Source organism: Rhizomucor pusillus, assembly GCF_041956525.1.
Source record: "Rhizomucor pusillus strain CBS 183.67 unplaced genomic scaffold VTP01scaffold_1, whole genome shotgun sequence".
Taxonomy (NCBI): domain Eukaryota; kingdom Fungi; phylum Mucoromycota; class Mucoromycetes; order Mucorales; family Lichtheimiaceae; genus Rhizomucor; species Rhizomucor pusillus.
In genome coordinates this window covers 107,349-130,675 of record NW_027192143.1, presented here as the reverse complement: position 1 = coordinate 130,675, position 23,327 = coordinate 107,349, and the positions used below count along the sequence as shown (strand labels likewise).

The 23,327-nt window shown below is 46.8% G+C and overlaps 11 protein-coding genes across 11 annotated transcripts; 5 read left to right on the top strand and 6 right to left on the bottom strand.

Moving 5' to 3' along the window:
- Positions 1-123: 123 nt before the first annotated feature.
- Positions 124-1,142, bottom strand: VTP01DRAFT_60 (uncharacterized protein; the record flags this gene model as incomplete). The annotated part of the gene is made up of 5 exons (XM_069384852.1): positions 124-404; positions 480-573; positions 637-813; positions 890-951; positions 1,028-1,142. 5 exons carry the CDS (start codon positions 1,140-1,142, stop codon positions 124-126), a joined length of 729 nt encoding a protein of 242 aa, XP_069244480.1.
- A 191-nt stretch (positions 1,143-1,333) lies between these two features.
- Positions 1,334-2,823, top strand: VTP01DRAFT_59 (uncharacterized protein; the record flags this gene model as incomplete). Its single annotated transcript, XM_069384740.1, has 4 exons — positions 1,334-1,745; positions 1,814-1,891; positions 1,952-2,029; positions 2,099-2,823. The coding sequence occupies 4 exons, from the start codon at positions 1,334-1,336 to the stop codon at positions 2,821-2,823; spliced, it is 1,293 nt and encodes a 430-aa protein (XP_069244479.1).
- Positions 2,824-2,937: 114 nt separating this feature from the next.
- Positions 2,938-6,234, bottom strand: VTP01DRAFT_58 (uncharacterized protein; the record flags this gene model as incomplete). The annotated part of the gene is made up of 1 exon (XM_069384630.1): positions 2,938-6,234. One exon carries the CDS (start codon positions 6,232-6,234, stop codon positions 2,938-2,940), a length of 3,297 nt encoding a protein of 1,098 aa, XP_069244478.1.
- Positions 6,235-7,705: 1,471 nt separating this feature from the next.
- Positions 7,706-9,987, top strand: VTP01DRAFT_57 (uncharacterized protein; the record flags this gene model as incomplete). Its single annotated transcript, XM_069384520.1, has 8 exons — positions 7,706-7,804; positions 7,864-8,088; positions 8,155-8,201; positions 8,265-8,373; positions 8,432-8,779; positions 8,870-9,005; positions 9,070-9,185; positions 9,247-9,987. 8 exons carry the CDS (start codon positions 7,706-7,708, stop codon positions 9,985-9,987), a joined length of 1,821 nt encoding a protein of 606 aa, XP_069244477.1.
- A 668-nt stretch (positions 9,988-10,655) lies between these two features.
- VTP01DRAFT_56 (uncharacterized protein) lies at positions 10,656-11,489 on the top strand (the record flags this gene model as incomplete). The annotated part of the gene is made up of 1 exon (XM_069384409.1): positions 10,656-11,489. One exon carries the CDS (start codon positions 10,656-10,658, stop codon positions 11,487-11,489), a length of 834 nt encoding a protein of 277 aa, XP_069244476.1.
- Positions 11,490-11,926: 437 nt separating this feature from the next.
- VTP01DRAFT_55 (uncharacterized protein) lies at positions 11,927-15,166 on the bottom strand (the record flags this gene model as incomplete). The annotated part of the gene is made up of 2 exons (XM_069384298.1): positions 11,927-15,001; positions 15,065-15,166. The coding sequence occupies 2 exons, from the start codon at positions 15,164-15,166 to the stop codon at positions 11,927-11,929; spliced, it is 3,177 nt and encodes a 1,058-aa protein (XP_069244475.1).
- A 504-nt stretch (positions 15,167-15,670) lies between these two features.
- On the bottom strand, positions 15,671-16,334 carry VTP01DRAFT_54 (uncharacterized protein; the record flags this gene model as incomplete). Its single annotated transcript, XM_069384187.1, has 4 exons — positions 15,671-15,756; positions 15,825-16,004; positions 16,073-16,199; positions 16,269-16,334. 4 exons carry the CDS (start codon positions 16,332-16,334, stop codon positions 15,671-15,673), a joined length of 459 nt encoding a protein of 152 aa, XP_069244474.1.
- Positions 16,335-16,423: 89 nt separating this feature from the next.
- VTP01DRAFT_53 (uncharacterized protein) lies at positions 16,424-17,816 on the top strand (the record flags this gene model as incomplete). The annotated part of the gene is made up of 5 exons (XM_069384076.1): positions 16,424-16,519; positions 16,578-17,323; positions 17,393-17,526; positions 17,588-17,723; positions 17,789-17,816. The coding sequence occupies 5 exons, from the start codon at positions 16,424-16,426 to the stop codon at positions 17,814-17,816; spliced, it is 1,140 nt and encodes a 379-aa protein (XP_069244473.1).
- Positions 17,817-17,962: 146 nt separating this feature from the next.
- VTP01DRAFT_52 (uncharacterized protein) lies at positions 17,963-19,968 on the bottom strand (the record flags this gene model as incomplete). Its single annotated transcript, XM_069383965.1, has 6 exons — positions 17,963-18,527; positions 18,587-18,711; positions 18,766-19,128; positions 19,201-19,599; positions 19,661-19,866; positions 19,938-19,968. 6 exons carry the CDS (start codon positions 19,966-19,968, stop codon positions 17,963-17,965), a joined length of 1,689 nt encoding a protein of 562 aa, XP_069244472.1.
- Positions 19,969-20,198: 230 nt separating this feature from the next.
- VTP01DRAFT_51 (uncharacterized protein) lies at positions 20,199-21,198 on the bottom strand (the record flags this gene model as incomplete). The annotated part of the gene is made up of 3 exons (XM_069383854.1): positions 20,199-20,727; positions 20,788-20,870; positions 20,929-21,198. 3 exons carry the CDS (start codon positions 21,196-21,198, stop codon positions 20,199-20,201), a joined length of 882 nt encoding a protein of 293 aa, XP_069244471.1.
- A 242-nt stretch (positions 21,199-21,440) lies between these two features.
- VTP01DRAFT_50 (uncharacterized protein) lies at positions 21,441-22,852 on the top strand (the record flags this gene model as incomplete). The annotated part of the gene is made up of 2 exons (XM_069383743.1): positions 21,441-21,538; positions 21,604-22,852. 2 exons carry the CDS (start codon positions 21,441-21,443, stop codon positions 22,850-22,852), a joined length of 1,347 nt encoding a protein of 448 aa, XP_069244470.1.
- Positions 22,853-23,327: the final 475 nt, after the last annotated feature.

Below are 23,327 nucleotides of genomic sequence, written 5' to 3'. Positions count from 1 at the left end.
TAATAATAATGCAATGCAAATGAGTATGAAAGGGGTGAAGGTAAATGTAAACATTACAATGAGCGAAGGGGAGAAAGGTTGATAAGGATAAACAAACAAACAAAAAAGGAGGTGGAATGTACATTAAGCGGCAGCCTGAACCAAAGCGGCGGCGCCTTCAGCAGCCGATTCACGGATAGCATTGATGACTGTAACTTCTTCATCGTTCTGCCACTCGATAGCGCGGTCCATCATGGTGGTATTAGCGTAGTAAGCAGATCCGGAAGCACGGACACGGTTGACGATAGGAGTAGCGCCATTGGGCCTCACAACAGTGCGTCGCGTTGTTCCACTTCCAGACATACCACGTGGCATGGCCCCTTGCTTCCTCTCGACCATCTTGTGCCAGTCTGGCCTCACCTCGTCTGTTCATAAAAGGGAAAAATGTTTGAGTACACAAAATCAGATCTTCCCGATTGGTTCCTCTTGTTTGCACGTACCCACAAGCACAACGTCTGGATCATTAAATCCCAGACTTCTCCGCGGGTTGTCAAGCCTTCGATCGACCAACGACTTCCGTCGCCTGGACAATACCTGTGTCCTAAAATTTAGTGCGAGAGCTAATGGTGCTACTAATTTTAGATCAGCGACATTTACCTGATACTCATGACTAAGTGGTGACGGGATGTATATGATGCCGTACTGCGGTCGGCAGCAAAAGGGACAGCTCGCTGACAAGAGGGGATGTTTCGGCGACCGCTTCAACTTCAAAAAACAATTGGTGCAAATCGGTTGATTGCAACATCGGGAGTAGTTTATGGCGTTCGGATAGCACTGAGATAACAAACAATGACATCCACCACTCACGTCATTAAACACGTTATTAGTCTTAGACAATGCACAAACTCACCAGAAAGCAAATAGGGCATTCGACGACGGTGGCCGTTTGGGACGGCACTGCTTCGCTGAGACCTGCATACGGTCTAGTGTTGGCGTTGCGATCGAGACAAAGAGGAAATTAAGGTATTATACGATCAAACAAACGTGCCTTTGTACAGAGGCGCCAGACGGCCCTCGCGAATGAATCTGCGCACGGCCTTGTGATCGTAGTCCAAATCTTGTGAGTCGAGCTTGATTTCCTCCTTGGAGATCTTGATGCCCATGCGAAAGTGGTTGAGGCAAGTAATAAGAATGGGAAAAAGAAATTAAAGTTTTCGGGTCATGGCGACATTGAACAAAAAAACTGGGTCCCGCCCGACCGATCGTCGGGGGTGGGCCACTCTTGAGTTTTTTCTTGTGTTGCTGGCTTTGACCTTTCCGGTCACACGACCTCCCTGCCCGCCGGCCTGTCCGCATGGATACCAATAATACCAACACTTCACTCCTTTTTTCCCGAATCGCAGACAGTGTCAGAGACAAAGTTGAGACCAAAAAGCTAGAAATCAACGCCACCGTCCAAGAAAAGCTGCCAGAATGGAAATCGCGAGGCCAGCTTTACGGCAATCTCGCGCGTGAGACCGGGATGGAATGGAGTCGCAAAGGCAAAGAGGCCGTCGATCGTTGGAGGAAAGAGTTCAACTCTTCTGAAAATAAAGAATATGCGCCGCTGAGACCCACTCGGTCACCACCGCCATCACCAGCAACGGACAGTCTAGGAATATTTGGCATGCCACTGGAACAAGCAGTTGAGTTGACACGCAGCAGCAACCAGGATACCATGGTCCCGGCGGTTGTTGATAGATGTATCAAGTATCTAGAGCAGCATGGTGCGCAGTAACATTACACGATTCTTAGAATCGGGGCATAATATCTAACATGTTTAAAAACTGGCTAGGTCTGAAAGAAGTAGGCATCTATCGGATATCAGGTAGCCAGACTGCACTCAACAAACTACGGGCCGTTTTCGATTCTGGCAAGTCAACACGTACCTTGGCAACACGGATATAACTTTTTACTTATTCAGAGTGAGCAGGTTCCGACATCGACCTTGAGACCGTCCAACCAGATGCGCATGTGGTCAGTGCGCTCTTAAAAATGTATATACGTGAATGTAAGGCAGCAGTAAGAGCATTTCTATAGACGGACGCGGACTAAGATGTTTGTTTTTCGTTTTAAAAAGTACCAGAACCCATCATACCCAGAGATATTGGCGAGCAATACAGCAATGAGATTACCAATGCACTCCAGGAGGACACAGACCTCGACATCCCACGCATGACTCCAGCATTGATACAATCCATCCGCAATATCACCAACCAGCTCCCAGTCTACAACCAATGCCTTCTCCAGACGCTTTTTCGACACTTGAAACACGTTGCGGATAACCAAAACGAGAACCGCATGTCCACATCGAACCTTGCTGTCGTGTTCATCCCCACGCTCGGCATAGGTCGTGCATTGTTCCATTGCATGATTGAGCACTATCAGCAGATATACAAACCGCCGCCGCCTATACCTGCAAAACCACTGCACGTAATAAATCGACGTTTCCCAACACACCAGCCAAAGACACGCTCCGACACTGATCTCATGTCAATGACAAAAGCACCTCCTTCTTCCACTGCTACCACCTCCAACTTCAATATCAACAATAACGTTTCTACCACTGGCATTAGTACTTGTACTACTACCACCACTACTACTACTACCACTACCGCTACCACTCGTATACCACCCGCGAAACCGATGCGAAAATCCAAAGAGTACCACCACCACCGTGAACGCTCCAAATCCGTTTCAACAACACAAGCGACCCCGCAACCCTCGTGGCGACGCCGCGCAGGTAGCAGAGTTGAAGCACTAGGACGGCAGTTTGAATCACAATGGAATAATAGAAACCAATGATGATGTGGAAAGAAAAACGTATATACTACATGCGAAATTTCATTTGAAACAAGAGGAGGGCAAAGAAAGAAAGAAAGATATATAAAACGCAAGAATGACACAAGAAAGAGAAATCTATGATGATAATAATGCTACAATAGATTGTTGAACTTTGGGAGGAAAGTTGCGGCTTGATCGCATTTCTTCGACAACGTGGAACGCCTTGTCCCGTTCGTTATTTGCAAGGTACGCCTTGACCATGGCCTCGTACGTGCTGGGCTCACGAACAACGCTTACGTTGCTGTTCTTGGCATTCGATGTGCGATTCCATGCCTCTTCGGCCTTGTCCAGAGCACCGAGCTCTCCGTAGCCTTTGATGAACAAGTTTTCAATGTACGCCGAAGATGGAGATCCTTCCGCAAGCATGTTCTTGTAAAGCGTTTCCGCAGATTCCATCTTGTTGTTGCCAATGTATGCATCCAGCAGTGCTTGGTAGACAATACCGTCGGGCTGTACCTTAGCTTTGCGCATTTCATTAAAGATAGCTTCTGCAGACTGCACATCGCGGTGGAGCTGTCCATAGGATTGAATAAGCGTTGCGTAATGTGTTGCCCCAGGTTGAATTCCTTTGCTGTTCATCTCGCTCAATAGATTGTGGGCTGCAAGCATGTCGTAGGGTGGTATATTTGCGTATGCTTCCATGAGAAGCTTGTATGTATGGCTGGTGGGTTGGAGATTGCATTCAGTCAAAAGTTGGTAATAGTAAAGAGCACGGTCGCGGTTCTGCTTTTGTTGGACGTAGAATTGAATCATGCTGTTGAAAACACCAATTCGAGGAGCGAACTTGGGGTTGTTGTACAGTTCTTGAAAATAGTGCTCGGCACCAGTCTCAGAGCTGATCTTGATGTGTGCTGTGATAACGGCTGCGTAGGTAATGCCATTCGGGTGGACACCAAGTCTCTGCATCTCATCGAAAAGCTTCATCACCAAATCGATCTTTCGGCACTTTGCAAGCTTGGAAAGGATGACATTGTAAAAGTAGACTGTCGGGCGAACGTGGAAAGATTTGGCTTCTTCGTAAATCTGAAGAGCATCCGCTGACTCGTCTACTGCAGACTGCGCACTGCAAGTCAAGAGAGCACCGTAGGCATCACCGTCAGGCACCATTTCAAGCTCTCGCATTTGTCGATACATTTGCTTAGCAGCTTCCAGGCCGTTGTAGCGAGCGTGAACAATCAGCATGCAGTTGTAAAGCAAGTACTTTGCACGATAGCGCCATGATTTGGATAATCTGTCCATAGCGCTCATGCTGAGGTCGAAGATACGCTGAGCTTCCTCGGGTTTCTGTCGACGTATGGCTTGGAGAATAACATCTCGGACTGCATCGGGAGAGGGTGCCAGACCTTTGTCGATAATATCCTTTTGCAAAATCTGGATGCATCCATCAAAGTCGCCGACGACAGCCTTGTCAAAAGCCTTCATGGATTGGATGCTTGCTTCAACGTCGTAATGCTTGCTTTCCTCCTTGACATCTTGAAGGTAAGGCGAAAATTTTTGTTCCCATTTCTCGTGGGTTTCATTGTCACCATACTTCTTCAATCGACTAGAGAAGCGAACGTAGAAGCTGACATTGGGCTTGATACCGGCAGCAACCATGTCGTCCAAAAGCTCAAACGCTGTGCTCCTGACTACATCGCGGTCATCCTTGTATCTGAAGAGTGAATCGCACAGGATTTCATAGTCGTCTTTGTTGAGCTTTTGCCTGAACTCTTCCCAGCTAGCAGGATCTTTTCGAGTAGATTGATACAAATTGATCACACGCTTCGCTGCAGGTTCATCAGGCTTTACACCATAGTTCTTGATAGAGCGCATCATTTCCAAAGCTTCCGGCAGACGCTCGCAGTACTTGACAAGTTCCATGGCAAGAACAGAGACTGAAGAGCGCTCGTGCACAAATGCATTGTCCGCCATGACAGTAGCAAAGTATTGCAGAGTCTCGGCAGCCTTATCCATCTGCCTCATATCGGCATAGGTCATCAAAACATCTCTTGTCAAGTTGATGTCAGCGGCGTAGCCTCTTGAGATCATTGTCTTGATGACATCCAAGCCCTCTTCTGGAAGCTGCTTTCGTCGGCAGAGAGCGATGTAGTCAGAAAAGTGGCTGTACTGAGACGAGATGTCTTGCTTGAGCATTTCTTGATACATTTCTTTTGCCTTGTCCACATTGTCAGTATGGCTGTAGTGGCTCAGAAGAATACCGTACGTAGATGCATCAGGTTTTGGCATATTTGCATCCTCCTTGAGTTGTCGCAGCAAGTTCTCAGCGAGCTCTAGCTTGCCTTGCTCCACTGCACCGCGCAGAATGCTGTTGTAGGGACGTATATCGACAGTGATACCATCTTTCACCATAAGATTGTTGACAACATCCAGAGCCCCTGACAGCTCGCCAGCTGCGACGTATGCATTGACCAAAGACTGGTAAATGATCGCTGGATTGTGCTTTGGCCATCGACTAGCCAAACTCTTGTATTCTCCAAAGCATTCTTGTACAGCAGCAATGTCGCCAGCTCGTCCAAAGAGCTGAATCAAACGAGAGAATGTGGCGCTGTTGGGACGCACATTCCTTGAGTTTTCGAGATGTTCCAAAATATAAAGAGCATCTTGAGTCTTGCCTTTGTTGGACAAGGATAGCAATAAATCGTTGTAGAGATGTACATCAAAATCTCCAGTAGCACGTTCCTTGACAGCACGTTGGAAAAGCGCAATAGCCCGGTCCAGATTCTGTTCATTCTCCAACTCCTCCAATTCGTAGACAGGGTCCCCTGATTTTCGTACACGGCGCTTCATTTGATTCATTTTTCTATTAACTTCATTTTCTCTGGCGCACAGCATCCGGATGAGAATGGCGTAGCTGTGTGAGGTTGGAAGGACACCGTTCTCCACCATGTCGTCATATACTGTAAGCATGGGAGACACTGGTCGGTTGACTTTCTGCAGGGAGCCATATGCTTCCAAAACTGCATTGTACGTTGCCGGTAACATCGTTTCTCCAGCTTTGCGACCAGCGACAAACTCTGCTACAACGGCTTCCTGATCGTCTGCTCGTGACAGCTCCATGATGCGACTGTTTATTTCACCGCTTGCTTCAGGCTGCTGCTTTTCGACCGCCAGGCTGTGGTTGTATCTATTTTGAGGTAATCTCTGTTGTTTCTGTGAAAGTCGAGGCCAGTTTGTAGTGCGAGGTAAAAATGGCGATTGAGAGGTAGTACCTCGATTGTCGTCGTCTTGAGCATTCTGCTTGTTGAATTGCGCGGAAGCTCGGCTGGTTGTATAGGAGAGCTTGCCAGCCGACACATTGTTGCGCGACGACAGAGGAGTAAGGAACGCACTCTTTGGTGCACGACGGGCTACTACATGCAACCCTTTGTACATTACGTGTAAAAAAGTTAAGTAGTTAAGAAAGGAACAGGAAAGAAGTTGACTAGGAAGAGGGAAAGAAATTTTTGCCGGTTGGGCGGTTGTCCAACTCCAAATCCACTTTCGGCTCTCGGAAAGCACCTGACATTGGTGTGAGTCAAAAATTCGGGCTGTCTTTCAATTGCTCTCACCCGGAAACAATGGCAGACTGCTTGATAATTTTCATCAGATACAATCAAGTGACCTACTGTCAGGACATGTTATCAAATGGTACGACGTTAAATTATCTTGCATTCATTCCTATTATTTTTTCCTTGCAATCACTGGATTCCATACACCATACGAGATTGCCGATTGTTCAACGTCAGTTCCGGCAGAACCTATTACCGCACTGCGCTCAGGCACACTGACATTCGTGAACGTGTTCGCTTCACTGCCAGTAGGATCAAAGCTAGAATGTACTGTGTATCGATACCGCTATTAATAGAGAAAGATGCAATACTGACAAAACTAGCTTTAAAGAGAGATAGATATTTGGAAATGTCCCCACTAGAGCCTTAGTGGAAAATAGCTTATACTTTCAACAGTGTTCGGAAAGATCCGCTCTGCATAGTAGATTGGAGAAGACTCTCGTCCGCATATTACTCATCAAGCAGTCAAAATACTTGGCGAATCGGACACACTGTGCACAATTCAGAAATCCTGTCTGCTGCTGAGACAATAATTGTAAAGCGTATCGACTTCCACCGTGCACGGATCGCCATAGTTTCAATCCCAACTTGTATGTACTAGCATAATAACGTTCATATGTACAATATGTGATCAAATATAACGCGTAAGGGGGGAATGGGTTCATCATGCACGTCCTTTGCTGTAGTCGCTGATACTGTTAATATCCATCTTGCTTGTACATTGTCGATCACAAAAACATGTCCTAAAAATGTAGATACGTCGATAGGATGGTACGACTTAAAAGCAACCTTGAAAACGCAGAGAATGAATTACACTGATGTTGAAAGTATCCATCAAATATATGCTATCCATGATTATCACGTACGGGGTACTAAATTATGTGAGGTTGCCGCCATTATTTGCAAGAGAATCAATGAGCTGCATATATGACCTAGCAGCTTCCCTCGTGGACGAAGATTGCTGCACGTACACTCACCGTTGTCATCTAACCGGGCGATTTGGTTCGGTTTGGATATAATAGACCTGCATGAGCAGGTTGGCTAGTGCGTAAAAGAAGTGATTGTTTCCGCGGGCTGCATCGTTCTACCACAGCAGCAGCCCTGCAGCCTGCAGCAGTTCCTGCTAAAGATGGTTCTGCGCATACATTTATATGATGCGCATCATCGCCCTTCCCCTTTACTCCCTCTGTCTCTAGCGTCACCCTTGCAACGATCATCACCCCCTCTCTTATCTCTTTTTTTTTTATTCCATCTTATTCCCTTCGTTTACACAAGTACCTTTTTCCGATACAACAATGTCACAGCTCAGAAAGAACAGGATGGTACAATCTCTGAGTTCAGTGACAGTGGACGATATCCTATCCAGTCGCCAAAGACAGATCAAAAAGGACGAGGTATATACATTTTTAATGTAGACGATAATGTATTCCGAGTTGTCTAACCACAATGCAAGGCGATTCGTAAGAAAATCGAGCAGGAGCTCTCGAAAAAGAAGTCGTCAACGCGAGTGAGACAGACACGCAGAGTTGCAGGCACAGTGTCAGCTCTGCGTCCTTTGCAGGCTCTAACGATGAAGGAGAACACGTTGGTCATTGAGGCCGCTCAGCTCATGGCTGCGAAGCGAAGCGATTGCGTGCTGGTTGTCGACGATCAGGAACAACTCTGTGGGATTTTTACAGTAAGTGCAATGTACAGTAATGCCAGGAATACGAGTATTTTTATTTATGTATATTAATCGTTGCAGGCAAAAGACTTGGCTTACCGCGTTGTAGCCTGCAGTTTGGATGCTAGGTGAGCAAAAAAGGAGCGAGCAGCAACAGCAGTTCATTGTATCTGAACTGAACGACGGGTTAGAACAACGCATGTATCCAAGATTATGACTCGAAGGCCTGTGTGTGTCACCGCAGATACATCGGCGCAGGATGCTCTTAACTTGATGGTCTCGCGCGGGCTTCGCCACCTGGTAAGCTCTTCTCTTAGGCAGCAGGATCATTGATAAGGTCTAATTCTGAACAAAAAAGCCAGTATGCAATGAAGAAGGAGACATTTTTGGATTACTGGACATTACAAAATGTTTGTATGAAGCACTCAAGAAGATGGAGCGAGCGTTTGGGTCGTCTCGGCGGCTGTACGATGCGTTGGAAGGAGTGGAGCGAGAATGGGCCAACAGTCCTGTCCAGTTCGCTCGATACATGGAGTCGCTTCGGGCTAAAATGTTGTGCCCAGACTTGACAACCGTCTTGGATGGCGAGGAGGCAGTGCAGGTGGCTATCAAGACGCCTGTGCGAGACATAGCGAAACTGATGAAGCAATACAATACAACTGCCGTGCTGGTCATGGATCACTCCGCCCTAGCTGGCATATTTACGGTAAGGCCGAGATAATCGTCCACGTTTTGTTTTGTTGTTGGTGGCACGGTCAGCCAGAATAAGTGCACTAAAACTTTGCCACCTTTCCAGTCCAAAGATATCGTCCTCAGAGTGATTGCAGCTGGACTCGCACCAGAGACTTGTTCGGTTATTCGAGTAATGACTCCTCACCCAGATACTGCTTCACCGTCTACCAGTATCCTTGAAGCACTGAAAAAGATGCACGGTAAGATACAGCAGCAAGCTGCAGATCTAGTAGCTTTGTGCCACAAGGGGAGATCTAATTCCAGCCGATTTGTTTACATCCACAGACGGACACTATTTGAACCTACCCGTGCTGGACGACCAGAGACGCATTGTTGGGTGTGTGGACGTTCTCCGATTAACTTATGCTACTTTAGAGCAGGTAAGATGCGTGACTCGGTGCATATTGCAACAGCATACTTAATATTAATTTACCACAACAGATAAACAGTATAGAGGGAAACAGAGCAGGTTCGAACCATAAATTCTGGGAAAGCATTATTGGCAGCAGCAGCGGGAGCAGCAGCAGCAGTACCACCATCACCCGTGGCGGCGTAGGCGCTGCAGAACCCCCGGAATCCGACTCACTAATATCGGAAACCTCATCGCCGTGCACACCACGTCCTGGCGACACAAAACGATCCTCATACTTGTCGCCCGGAGATAACATGTCCACGGTCACAGCAGCTGCAAACGGCACCCGCCACGATGCCACTGAAGATGACAGTGCAGGCAGTGTGTGGTTCAAATTTTCACATCAGCAAAAGACCTATCGATTTCGATGGTGCGAGTCTTCTTGTCCCAGCCTTGCAGCGCTCCGAGCCCTCGTTTTCCAAAAACTGTATCCGGGCCGACGACAAGCGCAGCATGAGTCAGTATCTGATTGCTTGACGATAGCGTACTGCGACGATGAACAAGACGAGATTGTCATGACAAGCGATGCGGACTTGATGGATGCAATTCAGGGCGCACAGAAACTTGGACAGGATCGTGTCCGGTTGATCGTCCACATCCGGCGGAATGGGCTATCCGACGACGATGACAGCGCCAGCAGCAGTAGCCATCACCAGCGAAATACCATCTTTTTCGGAGGACTGCCAATTCCGCAAGAGATGCTGCTGCCTGCTGCAATCACATTCCTCGGTGTTGTCATCCTTGGAGTTTTCGCCTTTGGCCGTCGCTGACGATCAAAAGGGGTCAAGTGATTTTGCCCAATTACGGTGATGTCCAAGCACCACATGAAATCTTATTTATCACCTATATCCTATCTCTAGCCCGGAAAGGGCTTATACACAAAAATGTATAGAACCCTTAATACTACTACACTCAAATGATAATCTACAACAGTAAATAGTAATCCTTTAATAAACGGACTGTTCAGTCTCAGATCCTAGATATCTTCGGGTACTCGCTGCTGCTGCATACTCTACATGTTTGGTAACATGAAAAAAAAATTGTGGGCAGCGGCCTGCTGCTGCAGGAAGCTTATTCTTTTTTGCTGTGAAGCTAGTGTAAATATTTTTCTCAGATGTTTGTCCATCTTGTTAGCTTGATTATACACTCTTGAAATTGTTTTGACTTGACAGACATCAAGGTCCAGACGGCTGCTGTATCACCAAAAGTCAAAAAAATATGTCAACTAAAGCTTTCTTGTTCTTTTTTCTTTTTCTTCTCTTTTTTACACATAACTTTTCTCTCTTTCTCATTTGTCAACACTGCACTGTCAACTTGTCCCTTTCCTTCCTTTAACAACAACCGAGAAATTTACAAACAGCACGAAGCCCCATACATTCTCTTGACAATAACTTACACATACTTATCACATTTACATACGCTCTACCGAATATATAAAATGACCGCCTATTCATCACTGCAACTCCCGCCCCTGACATCGTTCCTTGACAGCAAACCGACCATGCGGCTTCCATCTATCCACGAGCTGACGGATACGATACCTATTACTCGCAAAAACTCGATTGCGTCGCTGCTGAATCCGGATAGTATGGAGAAGCATGTCGGTGGGCGGAAAAAAGGCTTACGGCATTTTAGCAAACTGGTTTCTGATAAGGTGGAGGAGCTCGGCGTGACGACGTACAATGAAGTAGCAGACGAGCTCGCAGCCGCGCTTGTGCACAGCGACCAAAAGAACATCCGCCGGCGCGTCTACGATGCGCTCAACGTGCTCATGGCGATGGGTATCATCACCAAGGACCGGAAACAGATTCGCTGGCTCGGTATTCCTACTTCAGACCACCAGAACGCGGCGGAACTCGAGCATCAGGTGCGAGAGCAAGAACGAGAATATGCACAGCTCACGGAATCGGTGCAGCACATGAGAGCTGAAATACAAAGTAAAATTGATAAATATCTACGAATTCAGCAACTTGTATGGTACAACGCATCCTGTCGTTCTGATCATGACGACAGCAGCAGCACTAACAAGGTAGACCTGCCGTTCTTTGTCGTGGGCTGCTGCCAGGAGTGCTGCGAAATCGAAACGCCTTCTGACCGCACAGCCATTATTTCAGCGCAGGGATCAGCCACGATACACTTGGACACCGATGTCATAGGCGCGCTGCAACCGGATCTTTCGCCACAGCAGGCGGCTGCCTGGTTACCGAATCCCGAATGGTACCAGCTGTACCTGGATCAGCAGCAATGCCGTTCGGATATCACGGTAGCTTGATCCACCTACCTATGCTTTCTTCTTCTCCTATTTATTCACGCACTCTTCCTCACATTTGAGGAATCCAAAAAAGGGAAATGGTCCTCTTCCTTTATAGTTTTTTTTTTAAGAATGTTGTAAATATGGCCACAACAATGCAACCTTCCCACCATTCACGCACACACCATACTCCACGCAAACCCGTACACATCATCATCCTGTCATCATCTTGTTGCTTTTTTTTACTTTCCTTTCCTTGAAGTTTTTGCACACGTCAAGCAAACATCTCCTACTAATCGAAATAAAGTCCCTGTCCTTCCTTCCTTTCCTTCTTTTCAGTTTGAGTAGAACATGGCAAGAATGTATTTAACAAAAAAATCAGAGAGAGAGAGAGACGAGGAGAAAGAAAAAAGTACATAATGTAAAAAAAAGTATAAAAGAGAGAAAATGATGAGGTTTTACGCTGAATCATCCCATTCTCGATGTGCTCGTTTCCTGCTAGCTGCTGCGTACATGGCTGCCGCATAGTCAGCTTGATTAGTTGAAGCTTGTGGTATCGTGTGTTGACCAAACGACATTGGCACAGTTCCCGGTGCGCCGGCACCGGGACCATACAGCAACGCATTCATGGCTGCAGGATCCATATTGACATTACCAAACAAGGCTGCCGGATCAAATGTATCGCCGCCCGAAGACGTCGTCGGATCGTTCATTGGGAATCCTTGCGAAGCACCAGCATCGCCTTGTAGACCAAACATTGTCGGGTTGCCAAACAGGTTTTGAGCAAAAGATCCATTGTTGGTATTTGGTCTTGAAGATTGCTGCTGCTGTTGCTGTTGCTGTGCTTGATGTTGCTGCTGATGTGGATGTGGATGTTGTTGCGGCTGCTGCTGCTGTTGTTGCTGCGGCGGCGTATGTTGCTGTGCATACAGACTGCCCTGTCCCAAATCTGCAAACGGGAAAGTTGTATTTGTTGGTGCGCTGGATGCAAATGAGGCGGCATCGAGTGATCCCAGCGAGCCAAACACTTCTTGCTGGCTTCCCACTCCTTGGTCCATGCCAAAGTTCATATCACGGAAGAGCAACTGATCCATGACTCCTGTTCCGGCTGCGCCTCCAAATGCCATCAAAGAGGGATCGTTAAACAACATGCCTGCATTCGGCATCATGTTTCCAGAAGTTGCGCCAGGCAAATCTGAATACCCCAAACTAGCTGCCAATTGCTGTGATGGAATTTGAGGTTGTTGGTTCGTTTGCTCGGATATGGGTGGTTGAGGAGATGTAGCCATCGGTATTGGACTCGTTAGACGCTGCTGCTGCTGTTGTTGTTGTGATGGTGCACGTGGATGCGGTGATAATCTATCCTGTGCCATCACAGATGCGGATGTTGCAGGAGTTTGTGACTTGGGTGATGATTGAGATGGAGTGCTCATACGTCCTAGTTTCTGTGATGGAGATGGTCCACCAGCATTGCTTTGCTGAGGTTGCTGCTGTTGAGCCTGTTGTTGCTGCTGATTCTGTTGATCAAACACTCCAGGATGGAATACAGAGAATATCGATTGCTGATTCACCAAATCCTCGTTGACAGAAGGTAATTTGCTGAGATCCGTGGGAAGATTGTTTTCCTTCAGGAAGACTTCAATGCTTTCAATAATAGTGTTGACTTTATCCATGTACAGCAAAGGCGATCCACGGAGTACGTTTGCTGTCATGATCAGATTACGTTGAGCAAGGCAAGCAACGTCCTTTTCGTTCGACAATGCATTGCTTTGATGTATCGATACACTTGCAATAACGCCATCCAATGCGTAAAAGAACTGACACCAGCACAGATTCCGCGCGTAGATATCCAGCATTTTGGAGATGAAATTAGCTGACTTTGTGCAAATATTGAGTGATAAAAGCGCGACAGGCGTGGCAGTTTGATTTTGTTTCGGCAAGAAGAATTTGTGCAGCATGATCCACGTCGTCTGAAACTGGATATTTAATATCAAGCGCGCCTCGTCCCGGAATGAGTTTGTCTTGACGAATGTAGTTTCGGGTTCAAAGTGCAAATCTTGCGGCAATTCATTCAACCAATTAGTAAGCGCGTTTTCCAGTCGAGAGATTGCAGACAGCAGCGACTGGCCCGACTGCTCAGAGGGCAAATGTTTTGTGATATCCTTGCGGATCTTCATGAGCTTGATAGAGTGCACGCAGAAGCTTATCCGATAGCCGGTTTCTTCATCTTCGCTATCCAGCTTCGTCGGGTATTCGAGATCGCAATCCTTGTCATCAACCATAGTAGGTCTATTTGACTCCAAAGCTGCGCATAGATCAAGCCAATACGCTGACCACCACAAACGCTTGCTAGCTTCCCTTTGCTTTAGGTCAGCGGGCATATGCTCTTTCTTGTGGAATTTCAGGTCTTGTGCCATGCGAATGGCTAATCCAATGTACAAATATGCTAGGCTCGATCGTTCGCAGCTGAGTTGATACATGTAAAGATTAAGCAATGCATGCACTGTTGTCGGGCTGCTAATATCAAAGCACTTTTTCAGCAACTGGCGTGCATTCTTGAAATAAGCTTCTCCCACAGTAGCTGGATCCTTATCTGGGCAGGTATTGTGATATATGCACCCATGTTTCGAAACCCATGCATTAATAGAGTTTACAAGCAGTGGATCAAGGCTGGCTTCGCTCGAGTATTGCTGCGTGAATGAATCCTTGTCTACAATTTGATACGCCAAGAAACATTTGTGATAACATGTCTGCATAAGATGGTCCAGAGTATTCTGCGGAACAGTATCGTCTGCTGATTTTCGTTCCTGAATGATCTTCCGTGCTTCGTTGTCATCCACCTCCCACAACCGCCCTGAGCTTTGCTGACCAGCTGATTGTCCCATGCTATCGTCCTGCATGTCAGTCTGCTCTAAAGCTTTCGTGCGCTGCTGGGCATATCGTCCCCATGCTTTGTGCTGACGTTGTTTGCTACCGTCAGTCCGAAGTGAATCGGTACTGAACAAATTGGTTGCTGATTCGCTGTTGATGTTAAGCTGGCTAATACCATGTAGCAAAATATGATACAGATCTGTGACGCTAGCGATGTTGGTATCGATCCGTAAACCTGAGGGAGACAGGGAGATCTTCCAAGTCACTGGTTGCTGCGGCTCAATCATCGACATAGGTCCGCCTTCAGACGCGACGGCCAGTTGATCCATGACTAGGGATCCAGAGCCTAAAGGCGTGGTACCCCTTGAATTCATTACAGTATCATCGTCCATTGAAGCTGCAGCCGAAAAACCGACACTGCCACTGGTGCTACTGCCACTAGGGAACGGATGCAGGTTGCTCTTGATCATAGCCAGCTCGGTCTGCATCTTTTGCATACGCTCCTTGAGTTCCTCTACGTGCGTGCCGAGCTGGTCAAATGCTTGCCCGTCGACACGCCGAGGAGGGGTTGCGTAGCTACAAGGAAGACCAGCGGCGGCGCATCTGCCACAAGTCGGTTGAACGAAATCACACTTTACTTTCTTCTTGCGGCAACGAATACACTACAGGACGAATAGACAATGAGACACCACTGAGGAAAAACTGCAACGCAGAAATTTGCTTACGGCTAGGCTCGGCCGTGGTCGTTTGGGTCGAGCTGGCTCTGGTGGTTTCTGCGATTGCGATTGCGAGAATCCAGTGTTATTGTCGGGTACAAAGCTGGACATGTTGCAAAGTTGGTCTGCAAAATGTCACGGCGAAAGCTGATCGATCGTTATCACTCCAGAAATATAGATTCCAAAGCTAATGAAAGTGACGTACGGGGATGTCGTAGAGAAAGGAAACGAAAAGACGAACTAACACTTGTCGATACGGTTAAATAAATTTCCATTCTCAGCAGTTGGCGCTGTTGGTCTGGTGCCGGGCCCACCCTGTAGAGATAGGAAACGCACTTTTCTACATGGTTTTATCGAGATTCAATGTGTTATATATCCAATTTCTGCAATGTTGATGGATATGTTGCCTGGACCTTGCGAGAATTGTGACAAACATGAAAGTTGACGAATTCACTGGTCCAAAGTTTATTTGTAACTGGGCAAATTTGCCGCAATGGCCCATTGCGGTCTGGAGGAGCTAAGTATCTGCATTCTGCGCAAAGACCGGCCAGCCAGGAATGATATAGCACGCGAGAAGCTGCAATTTACGCAAGCATGCATGAACCATTTTTTTTTTTACTTTGATCTCTTTACAATTGCTGCCACGAGCGCAGCGCCTACTGCTACAATTCCACTAACGATAGCTAGGCCAATGGCTCCCTCTGTAACAATATGGATCAGTAAATACGAAATAATTTCTAAAATTGGGAAAAAAATTTAAGTGAATTACCTCTGGAAACCTTTTCGTCGATCCGCCTATCTAAATCCAAAGCTTGCTCGTTTCTCGGTTCGAGTCGAATCAATTCTCGGTTAAATCTCCTTGCTTCTGCGAAATTAGATATCTTGTAATGGCCTATGGCCAGATAATACAGGCATTCCCGGCGTCTTTCAGGCGAATCCATGTATATTTCTACGTCGCAGCATTAAAAAAATTGCCAAGAAATCAAAGAAGACAGTGTGTTTTGGGTGCAGAGCTACCTGTTAAGAGCTGAATGCCTAGCTCGATCTGCTCGGGATCAGTAGACCGGATTAGACCCCAAGCATAGTTGAATTTTGTTTGAATGGTAACGTATTCGCCTTCTTTCAGGTACTGCTTGCGAATGACCTACGGTAATGTGCAAAGTGAATATGGCCCGTTCTTCAATATACATACATTGTTCTCGTTTGCACGAACCTCTAATTCAGCAGCGCTGAGGGGTATATCAGCTTCTTGAGCCATGGGAATCGCCTCGCTCTTCATTATGCAACAAGGCACAAAGAAAATAAAATGGGGAGCTGAGTGTGAGAGTGGAGTTTTCGTGGGCTTCGTATCGCCCAATTTCATGCGATATGCGCTTCTTCTGCTACAACTGCCAAGATCGCACGTCCGCCTATGGCCTCGGTCAACCCACATGTGCGATTTGTCACTCTGCATTTATAGAAGAGGTAGCAGGGGGAGAATGACTTGGCCATGTTTGAAAATAACTGATAGAAAACCGGGCAGCTTGCATCCGAGGATTCCGAGCTACGTGGCCCCAGCGTCGCTGAACTCTACAGCGATCCTGATGTCAATGAGCTTGCCCAGATGTGGGATACAGCGCTTAGCAACGTATTCGGACCAGAGGAGGAACCGAGGGAACGGGGACATGGTGCTTTAAGCGACGACGGCAGAGCCGAGCGCGAGGACGAGGACGACAGCGAAAATTGGGTTGACGAAGAAGAAGGCAGTGATCCTGGAGTTCACTACCATCATCGCAGAACGTATTTCATTTACTCATTTGAAGATCCACCATCATTGTTTACGGACGAAGAAGGCGAGGACGAGTATGACGATGAGTATGATACCGAAGAAGAATCCGATGAATTCTACGACAGCTACGACGATTACGATACAGAAGACGGTTTGAATGAAGAAGATCTCGAAAGTGTCGATATGTACAGCGGCGAAGATTTCGATCGACTTTACAATCAAGAAGACGAAGAAGACGAGGATGATGATTATTGGCAGACAGAAGAAGAGAATGATGAGGATGCTGATGAGGATGATCAAGACCACGAAATTTACGTTGAACCAGCTGAATATTACACTGAAGAGTCGGATTACGCGGATGCAGAAGAAACAAATCATGATGTATACTTGAGTCCAAACGAAGATGATGAGCATGAGGAATATTACGGCTACAGTAGTAGTTGGCATACTCATGAACATGGTCTACATGATTATACCCATCGCGTTGTGCACTTTATAACGTAAGTATTGCCTCATTTTGATTATGCTTATAGTCTTTTTTCATGTAGGATTATATCTTGTGCAACTAGGTCCGTACGAGGGTTCCGAGAGATATGGGATGCTATCTATGACGATGATAACGCTCTCCATCCTTCTTTCCATGGTGCTACAGACGAAGAAATAAATAAACTTCCACGTCGAAAACTACCCGTTACCCATCCAGGTACAATGATTTTTGGGTCGCGTTTGATCCGCCCAAAAAGCTAAAAATATCATCTTTGCAGCTGTCGATATCGATTGCGCGATCTGCCACGAGGAATTTGGAACCGACATGGAAATAATTAACTTGCCTTGTCGACACGAATATCACTACGAATGTATCCGGCAATGGTTAACAATCAATGCTTCCTGTCCTATATGGTATGCAAATATGTTCAAAAGTGTATTCAATCCAATCGATTTTGCTTAATTTTTACAAATAACAGCCGCAGTCCCATAGCTTGCTCCAACTAAATAGCAACCACCTCGCTACCACTTGCATGATCTTCATTGCGAATGAACGATACCATACAGTACACATACTATTGTTCCCGAATTTTTGCAAGCATCTTTTCCAAAAAAAAAGAAACTTTATGTAATCGCAAAAGAAGAAAACCATTTTATATCTTGCTGTTTTCCAGTTTGGCTTGAGGCCACCACATGCGTTTCTCAACCAGCTGTACGAGCTGGTCGTACGATGTTGCATTCAATATAGCTTCGGCCCGAACAAGGCCTTCCTTTTTAGCCTCTAGACACAACGCAGCCGCCACATTTGCCGAGACGGACCGAATTCGTTGCAGAGAAGGGTACAACCACCCACGTTTTCTTTCCTCTGGGGTGAGTGATTCGGCAAGCGCTTTCGCGGTAGCGTAGACCATGGCGTTGGAAATATGCGCAGGCTTCGCAGCAACAGCACCTAGTCCTAGGCCTGGGAAAATGTACATGTTGTTTCCTTGAGCGGGTATACGCACGTCGTTTGTGCCGGGAATTGTATAGGGAGGAAATGCGGTTCCTGAGGCAAAAATGACGCGATTTTCTGTCGCCTGCATTGCATCCTCAAAAGTGCACTCTGCTTTTGTTGCTGGGTTGGAGAGAGGGAACACAATAGGTTGCTTGTTCAGCTCTGCCATACGCCGCAGCACGTCTTTGGTGAACGCACCGGGAATAGAAGAAAGTCCAATTAGCCTGAGAGATATTGTTAACGTAAAAATGTTAGCATACGGGGGGAATGAAGCTGCACGTACATGGTTGGACGAATGTAATCAATAATATCCATTAATTTCTTGTATTGTTTTCCTTGGTTGTCTTTTCGAGCATAGTAAACTTTATGTTGAGCAAGTTTATCGCCACGATCCAGCGTGACAAGTCCCTAACAAAAGTATTAATAAGAATGCTGCGCCGTTGTTTTCTTTCCGCCTATTACCTTGCTATCTACAATCCAAAATAGTTTCTGCGCCTCTTGCTCGCTCATGCCCAGCTGGTATTGAAAGTAATCTTGGATTTGTCTGGCAACACCGATACCAGCTGATCCGGCTCCGTAGAATACCACGCGATGGTCGCTTGGCAAAATACCAGACTCTTGCTCTACACGGCGGATCGCGTTGATGACGCCTGCCAGGATGACTGCGCCGGTTCCTTGGATATCATCGTTGAAGCATAGCATTTTGTTCTGGTACCTGCTCAGCAACTCAAACGCGTGCTCCGATGACCAGTCTTCAAACTGTATGAACATATTCGGATAGACCGTCCGCAGTGCCTTCAATACCTTGTCTACAATGGCGTAGAACTACATAGTACGACGCGAGAGAGCAGTTAGAAAAACCGCACGGCTTCAGCTTTACTACTGTCATTCTCTTACCTGTTCGTCGTTGGGACGAGGTTGTCTTAGGCCGAGATAAAACTCGCTGGTTCGAAGCTTTTCATTGTTTGTTCCCAAATCCAGCAAAATTGGCAGTGTTCTGCGCGGATCAATGCCAGCGCCTGCAACGTACAGCTGCAATTTTCCTATCGGAATGGGCATTCCATCTACACCGAGATCGCCCAAGCCAAGAATGCGAGATCCATCCGAAATAACAGCAACTTCTGGCTCAAAATCAGGAGTGGATTGGTAATTCTTGATGGTATTGCACAATGTTGCAAAATCTGTATCCGTCAGATACAATCCGTCAGGAACGCCTGGACCAGCCAAGGGATACAGATTTGAATATTCAAGGCAGGCTGTTCCAACCGTCGGCGTGTAGATGATGGGTGCGAACTCCTATCAAGGCATGTGTAAAAGTGGCTGGTCACGTAGGCAATACACATTGACCTAAACGCACCTCTAATTCGTCCATGACAACCTTGTAAAACAATCGAATGTTCGTTGTTCGTAAGTGCGCCATGGCAACGTACTTGTCGAGCATAGTTTTGCGGCTCCTTAGATGTTGCAGGACGCGTCGTTTCTGTATATCCAGGGTGTCAACAGCAGCTGGCATCAAACCGGTAAGACCCAGGTTTCGTCGTTCAGCGACGGACAGCGATGTTCCTGCAATGGATAGATAATCCGTGAGTCGCGCATATATAATACAGCTTTATTGCAAGATATAAATATTGTACCTTGGTTTTCGTAGGGGGATGTTCGAGACATTGATGATGCGGAGGGTGTGGAGAAAAGAGCGGGGGAGGGGAAAGATAGTATAAACAATAGAAGGGGACATTGGCGGGTATTTTCTACATTGCATTGAATATGCAAAAACTCAGCAAGCCTGTCGATTGGTATACAAGCATTTCGGCTGATTCAGCAGCAGGTCAGTAAGGAATGGTATATCATGAGTATTCACATGTGGACTGCAGGATATTAGGAGCAGTTAGAGTAGCTTAGGATAGTTGAAGAGGGCCTACGAGCGAAATAATTGCTGACGTCTCTTGGGCATTTTCCGCAGCTGCTCTTTCAAGCGCGATTTCTTCCTGCTTGGATAGATCAACCTCTACGAGACCCTGGATACCGCCCGCTGCAACTGTGACAGGAACAGATACGCATGTCTGGAAGCGCTCGACGTATACTGACAGCACATGGATCGATGGCTTGTTCTTCACGAGCGATTCCGTGAGACGGGTCAACGTGGCCGCAAAGCCGAACCATGCTCCACCCTTGGATGCCTCCAAATGCTGCATGCGGTTCCACGATACAAGTTGCTCTGCCAAGGCCCGATGCTCTTCCAGCACAGGAAAATCCTCTGCTGGTCGTCCATTTATCTTGGCATCGTGCCACGCGATCACTGGTACATCTGCGTTGCCAAGGACATATGATCGCACCTTGGATTCACTCCCGGCACCGCTCATTATGGTGAACCATTCGCGCACTCTGGCTGCAGTCAAGGTGATTGTGCCGATACCAAAAATCTGCCTGTCTGCAAGGGGAATTGTCTGTTGCAAGTATCGTGTTAAAATATCGACAGGTTCACACGCGATTATCACGATGGTCCGGGAATGTATGGGCATCATGGCTGTCGCGATGCTCTGATACAGCTTCAAGTTTCGCTTGATCCACTGTGCGTGGATTACCATCAGTATCTTAATAAAAACTAGCTGGCCACACCGCACCAACCTCTGAACGCGGTTCCTTGTTGCGACGCGGTGAATCTGCTGTCAGGATAATAACATCACATTGTCCTGCTTCCTTCAACGTCCCAGCGCGCACACAAGTTGATGTGCCAAAGGATGCCTGATTCAAGTCGATCACTTGTCCTTGCAGTAGCTCAGTACTCAAATCTACGAGCAGAATCTCTGATACGCTCTTCCGCATCACCAGCGCAAACGCGACAGAACTGCCTAGAGACCCTGCACCGACTATTGCTATCCGACCTCGAGGGGGCATCACCGATAAATGGGGACACTTTAATATTGATATGGAATAGAAGAGAGAAAAGGACTGGAATGATAGACCTTGCACGGCGATTTATCCCCGTGTTTGTTGTTAGCCAGGGGTTCTTTAATTCGAGGGGTAGTTATCCACAGCAGTTATACTGTATTATCCCATGTCTAAATAAGACATAGTTGTCTCCATTGATTACCCTTGATCGCCTTCTTTGTCTTGCTTGTTTTTGCATATCATCTGCTATGAAATATAAAGTGGTTGCGTTTTGGTTACTGTCACAGATATATCTATCATGTACTGCAACGGAAGCATTGGAGAATCGAGAGACTGCTCAGGTTAGGTACGTACAGAGTTGCTGCTGTTCTTGCTTCTAAGAGACATTGATGCACTTTACCTAATCCATAGCTTCGCAATACAACGCAAAGCGGACACATCTTTGAACCCGTCTGAACGGCACCGACGCGCATTGTTGCGCTACGAGGTTGAACCATTCGCATGCACTCAATATCTCAATTTATGCAACAGCGAACCGGAAAGAAACAATACCAACAATGCGACTGTGAAGCTGAAAAGCGCGCTAGTTGATGTTGAATACATTGGAGAGGTCAAACTAGGCACGCCACCGCAGTCATTCATGATGAATTTTGATACTGGCAGTGCAGATACCTGGATCCCGGCTGTCGGATGCAACAACTGCGGAAATCACACATTCTTTCAACCAGCAAACTCATCGACGTTTACGAACGCGAGTGATAATGCAGAACAATGGACAATCAAGTACGGAGACGGTTCCGTGGTACAAGGCACAACGGCCTACGAAACAATCACTATCGGCAACGTCACGCTCAACAACCATTCTATAGGAATGACGACGATCGAGTCTGCCGAGTTTGCTGAAGACCCTGCAATGGATGGAATATTTGGGCTCGGGTTTCCTTCTTTGTCGTTTATCCGGGCAGATAACCGCTCAGTTGTGCAGACCATGCGAGACCAAGGCATTATCGACAAGGCAGTCATGGGCATCTATCTGGGTGATCCTCACAATGCAGGAGACGGCGAAATTACTTTTGGAGACACAAATCCTCAACACTACACAGGCGATATCCAGTACATGCCTATTACATCCGAGAAGTACTGGGAGGTGCCTTTCAATGGCGTTCGTATCGGCAACTCGACCGTAACGTCGCAAGGTGCGAACGGCCAACCCGCCGCAAACAAAGCGATCGTTGACACTGGCACGACGCTTATCATTGTCCCTCCCTCCTTGTCTCGTATTATACACGAAGCTGTGCCCGGCGCTGTTTACAATGAAAGTACAGGCTGGCGGGTGCCTTGCGCGGTAGCGGCGACGGCGGCGGCTTCTGATGGTGATGATGAGAATATAGCATCATCAGGAGCAACGGCAACGGCGACGAATACGTCTTCTGGCACACCGGCCAATGTAACCTTTTTGCTTGGTGACCATCAATTCCCTGTTCCTGTCGAGGAACTTGTACGGCAGCGACAAACTATAGAGAACAAGACCATGTGCTACTCTGGCGTATCAGAAATGCAATCACCAATGATTATAATGGGCGATATGTTCCTGCGACACTATTATTCTGTGTACGACTATGATCAGAAACGCATTGGATTTGCTCCCGTCGCTCACTAGAGAAAGAGCTTCCCTGCATCAAAAACTATTTACTGTTATTATTATTGTATGAAACTTATGTAGTTTACACATGAACAAGAATACATCCAATTCGCCAAGTCGCTAAATTAGATACAAAAATCGAAGATCTTGGAAAGGGGGCGAGAGGTCGCTGCTACCAGACTTGCAACGGGATTAGAGCCAAAATCTTTGGGAGCTACCCTGGGTGCAGCTTCCAAGTTTATGCAGCAATTGTATTGGCCATCGCAAAGAAAATTTTTTCAACAAGGTTTACCGCAAATAACTTCACTTTACGTTCGAGTTTTATATGTCAATGTGTATCTTTATGCGAAATTCTGTCTCTGCAGATTCCAAGCTTTCGGTACATACTCATTGTGTATCTGTACGATGATTATGCGCAGAGTTGTATGAGGGCGCCGCCAATCAATTCAAACGCCGTCGGAAAAGGCATGTACACTTTTTCCCAAAAGTAATG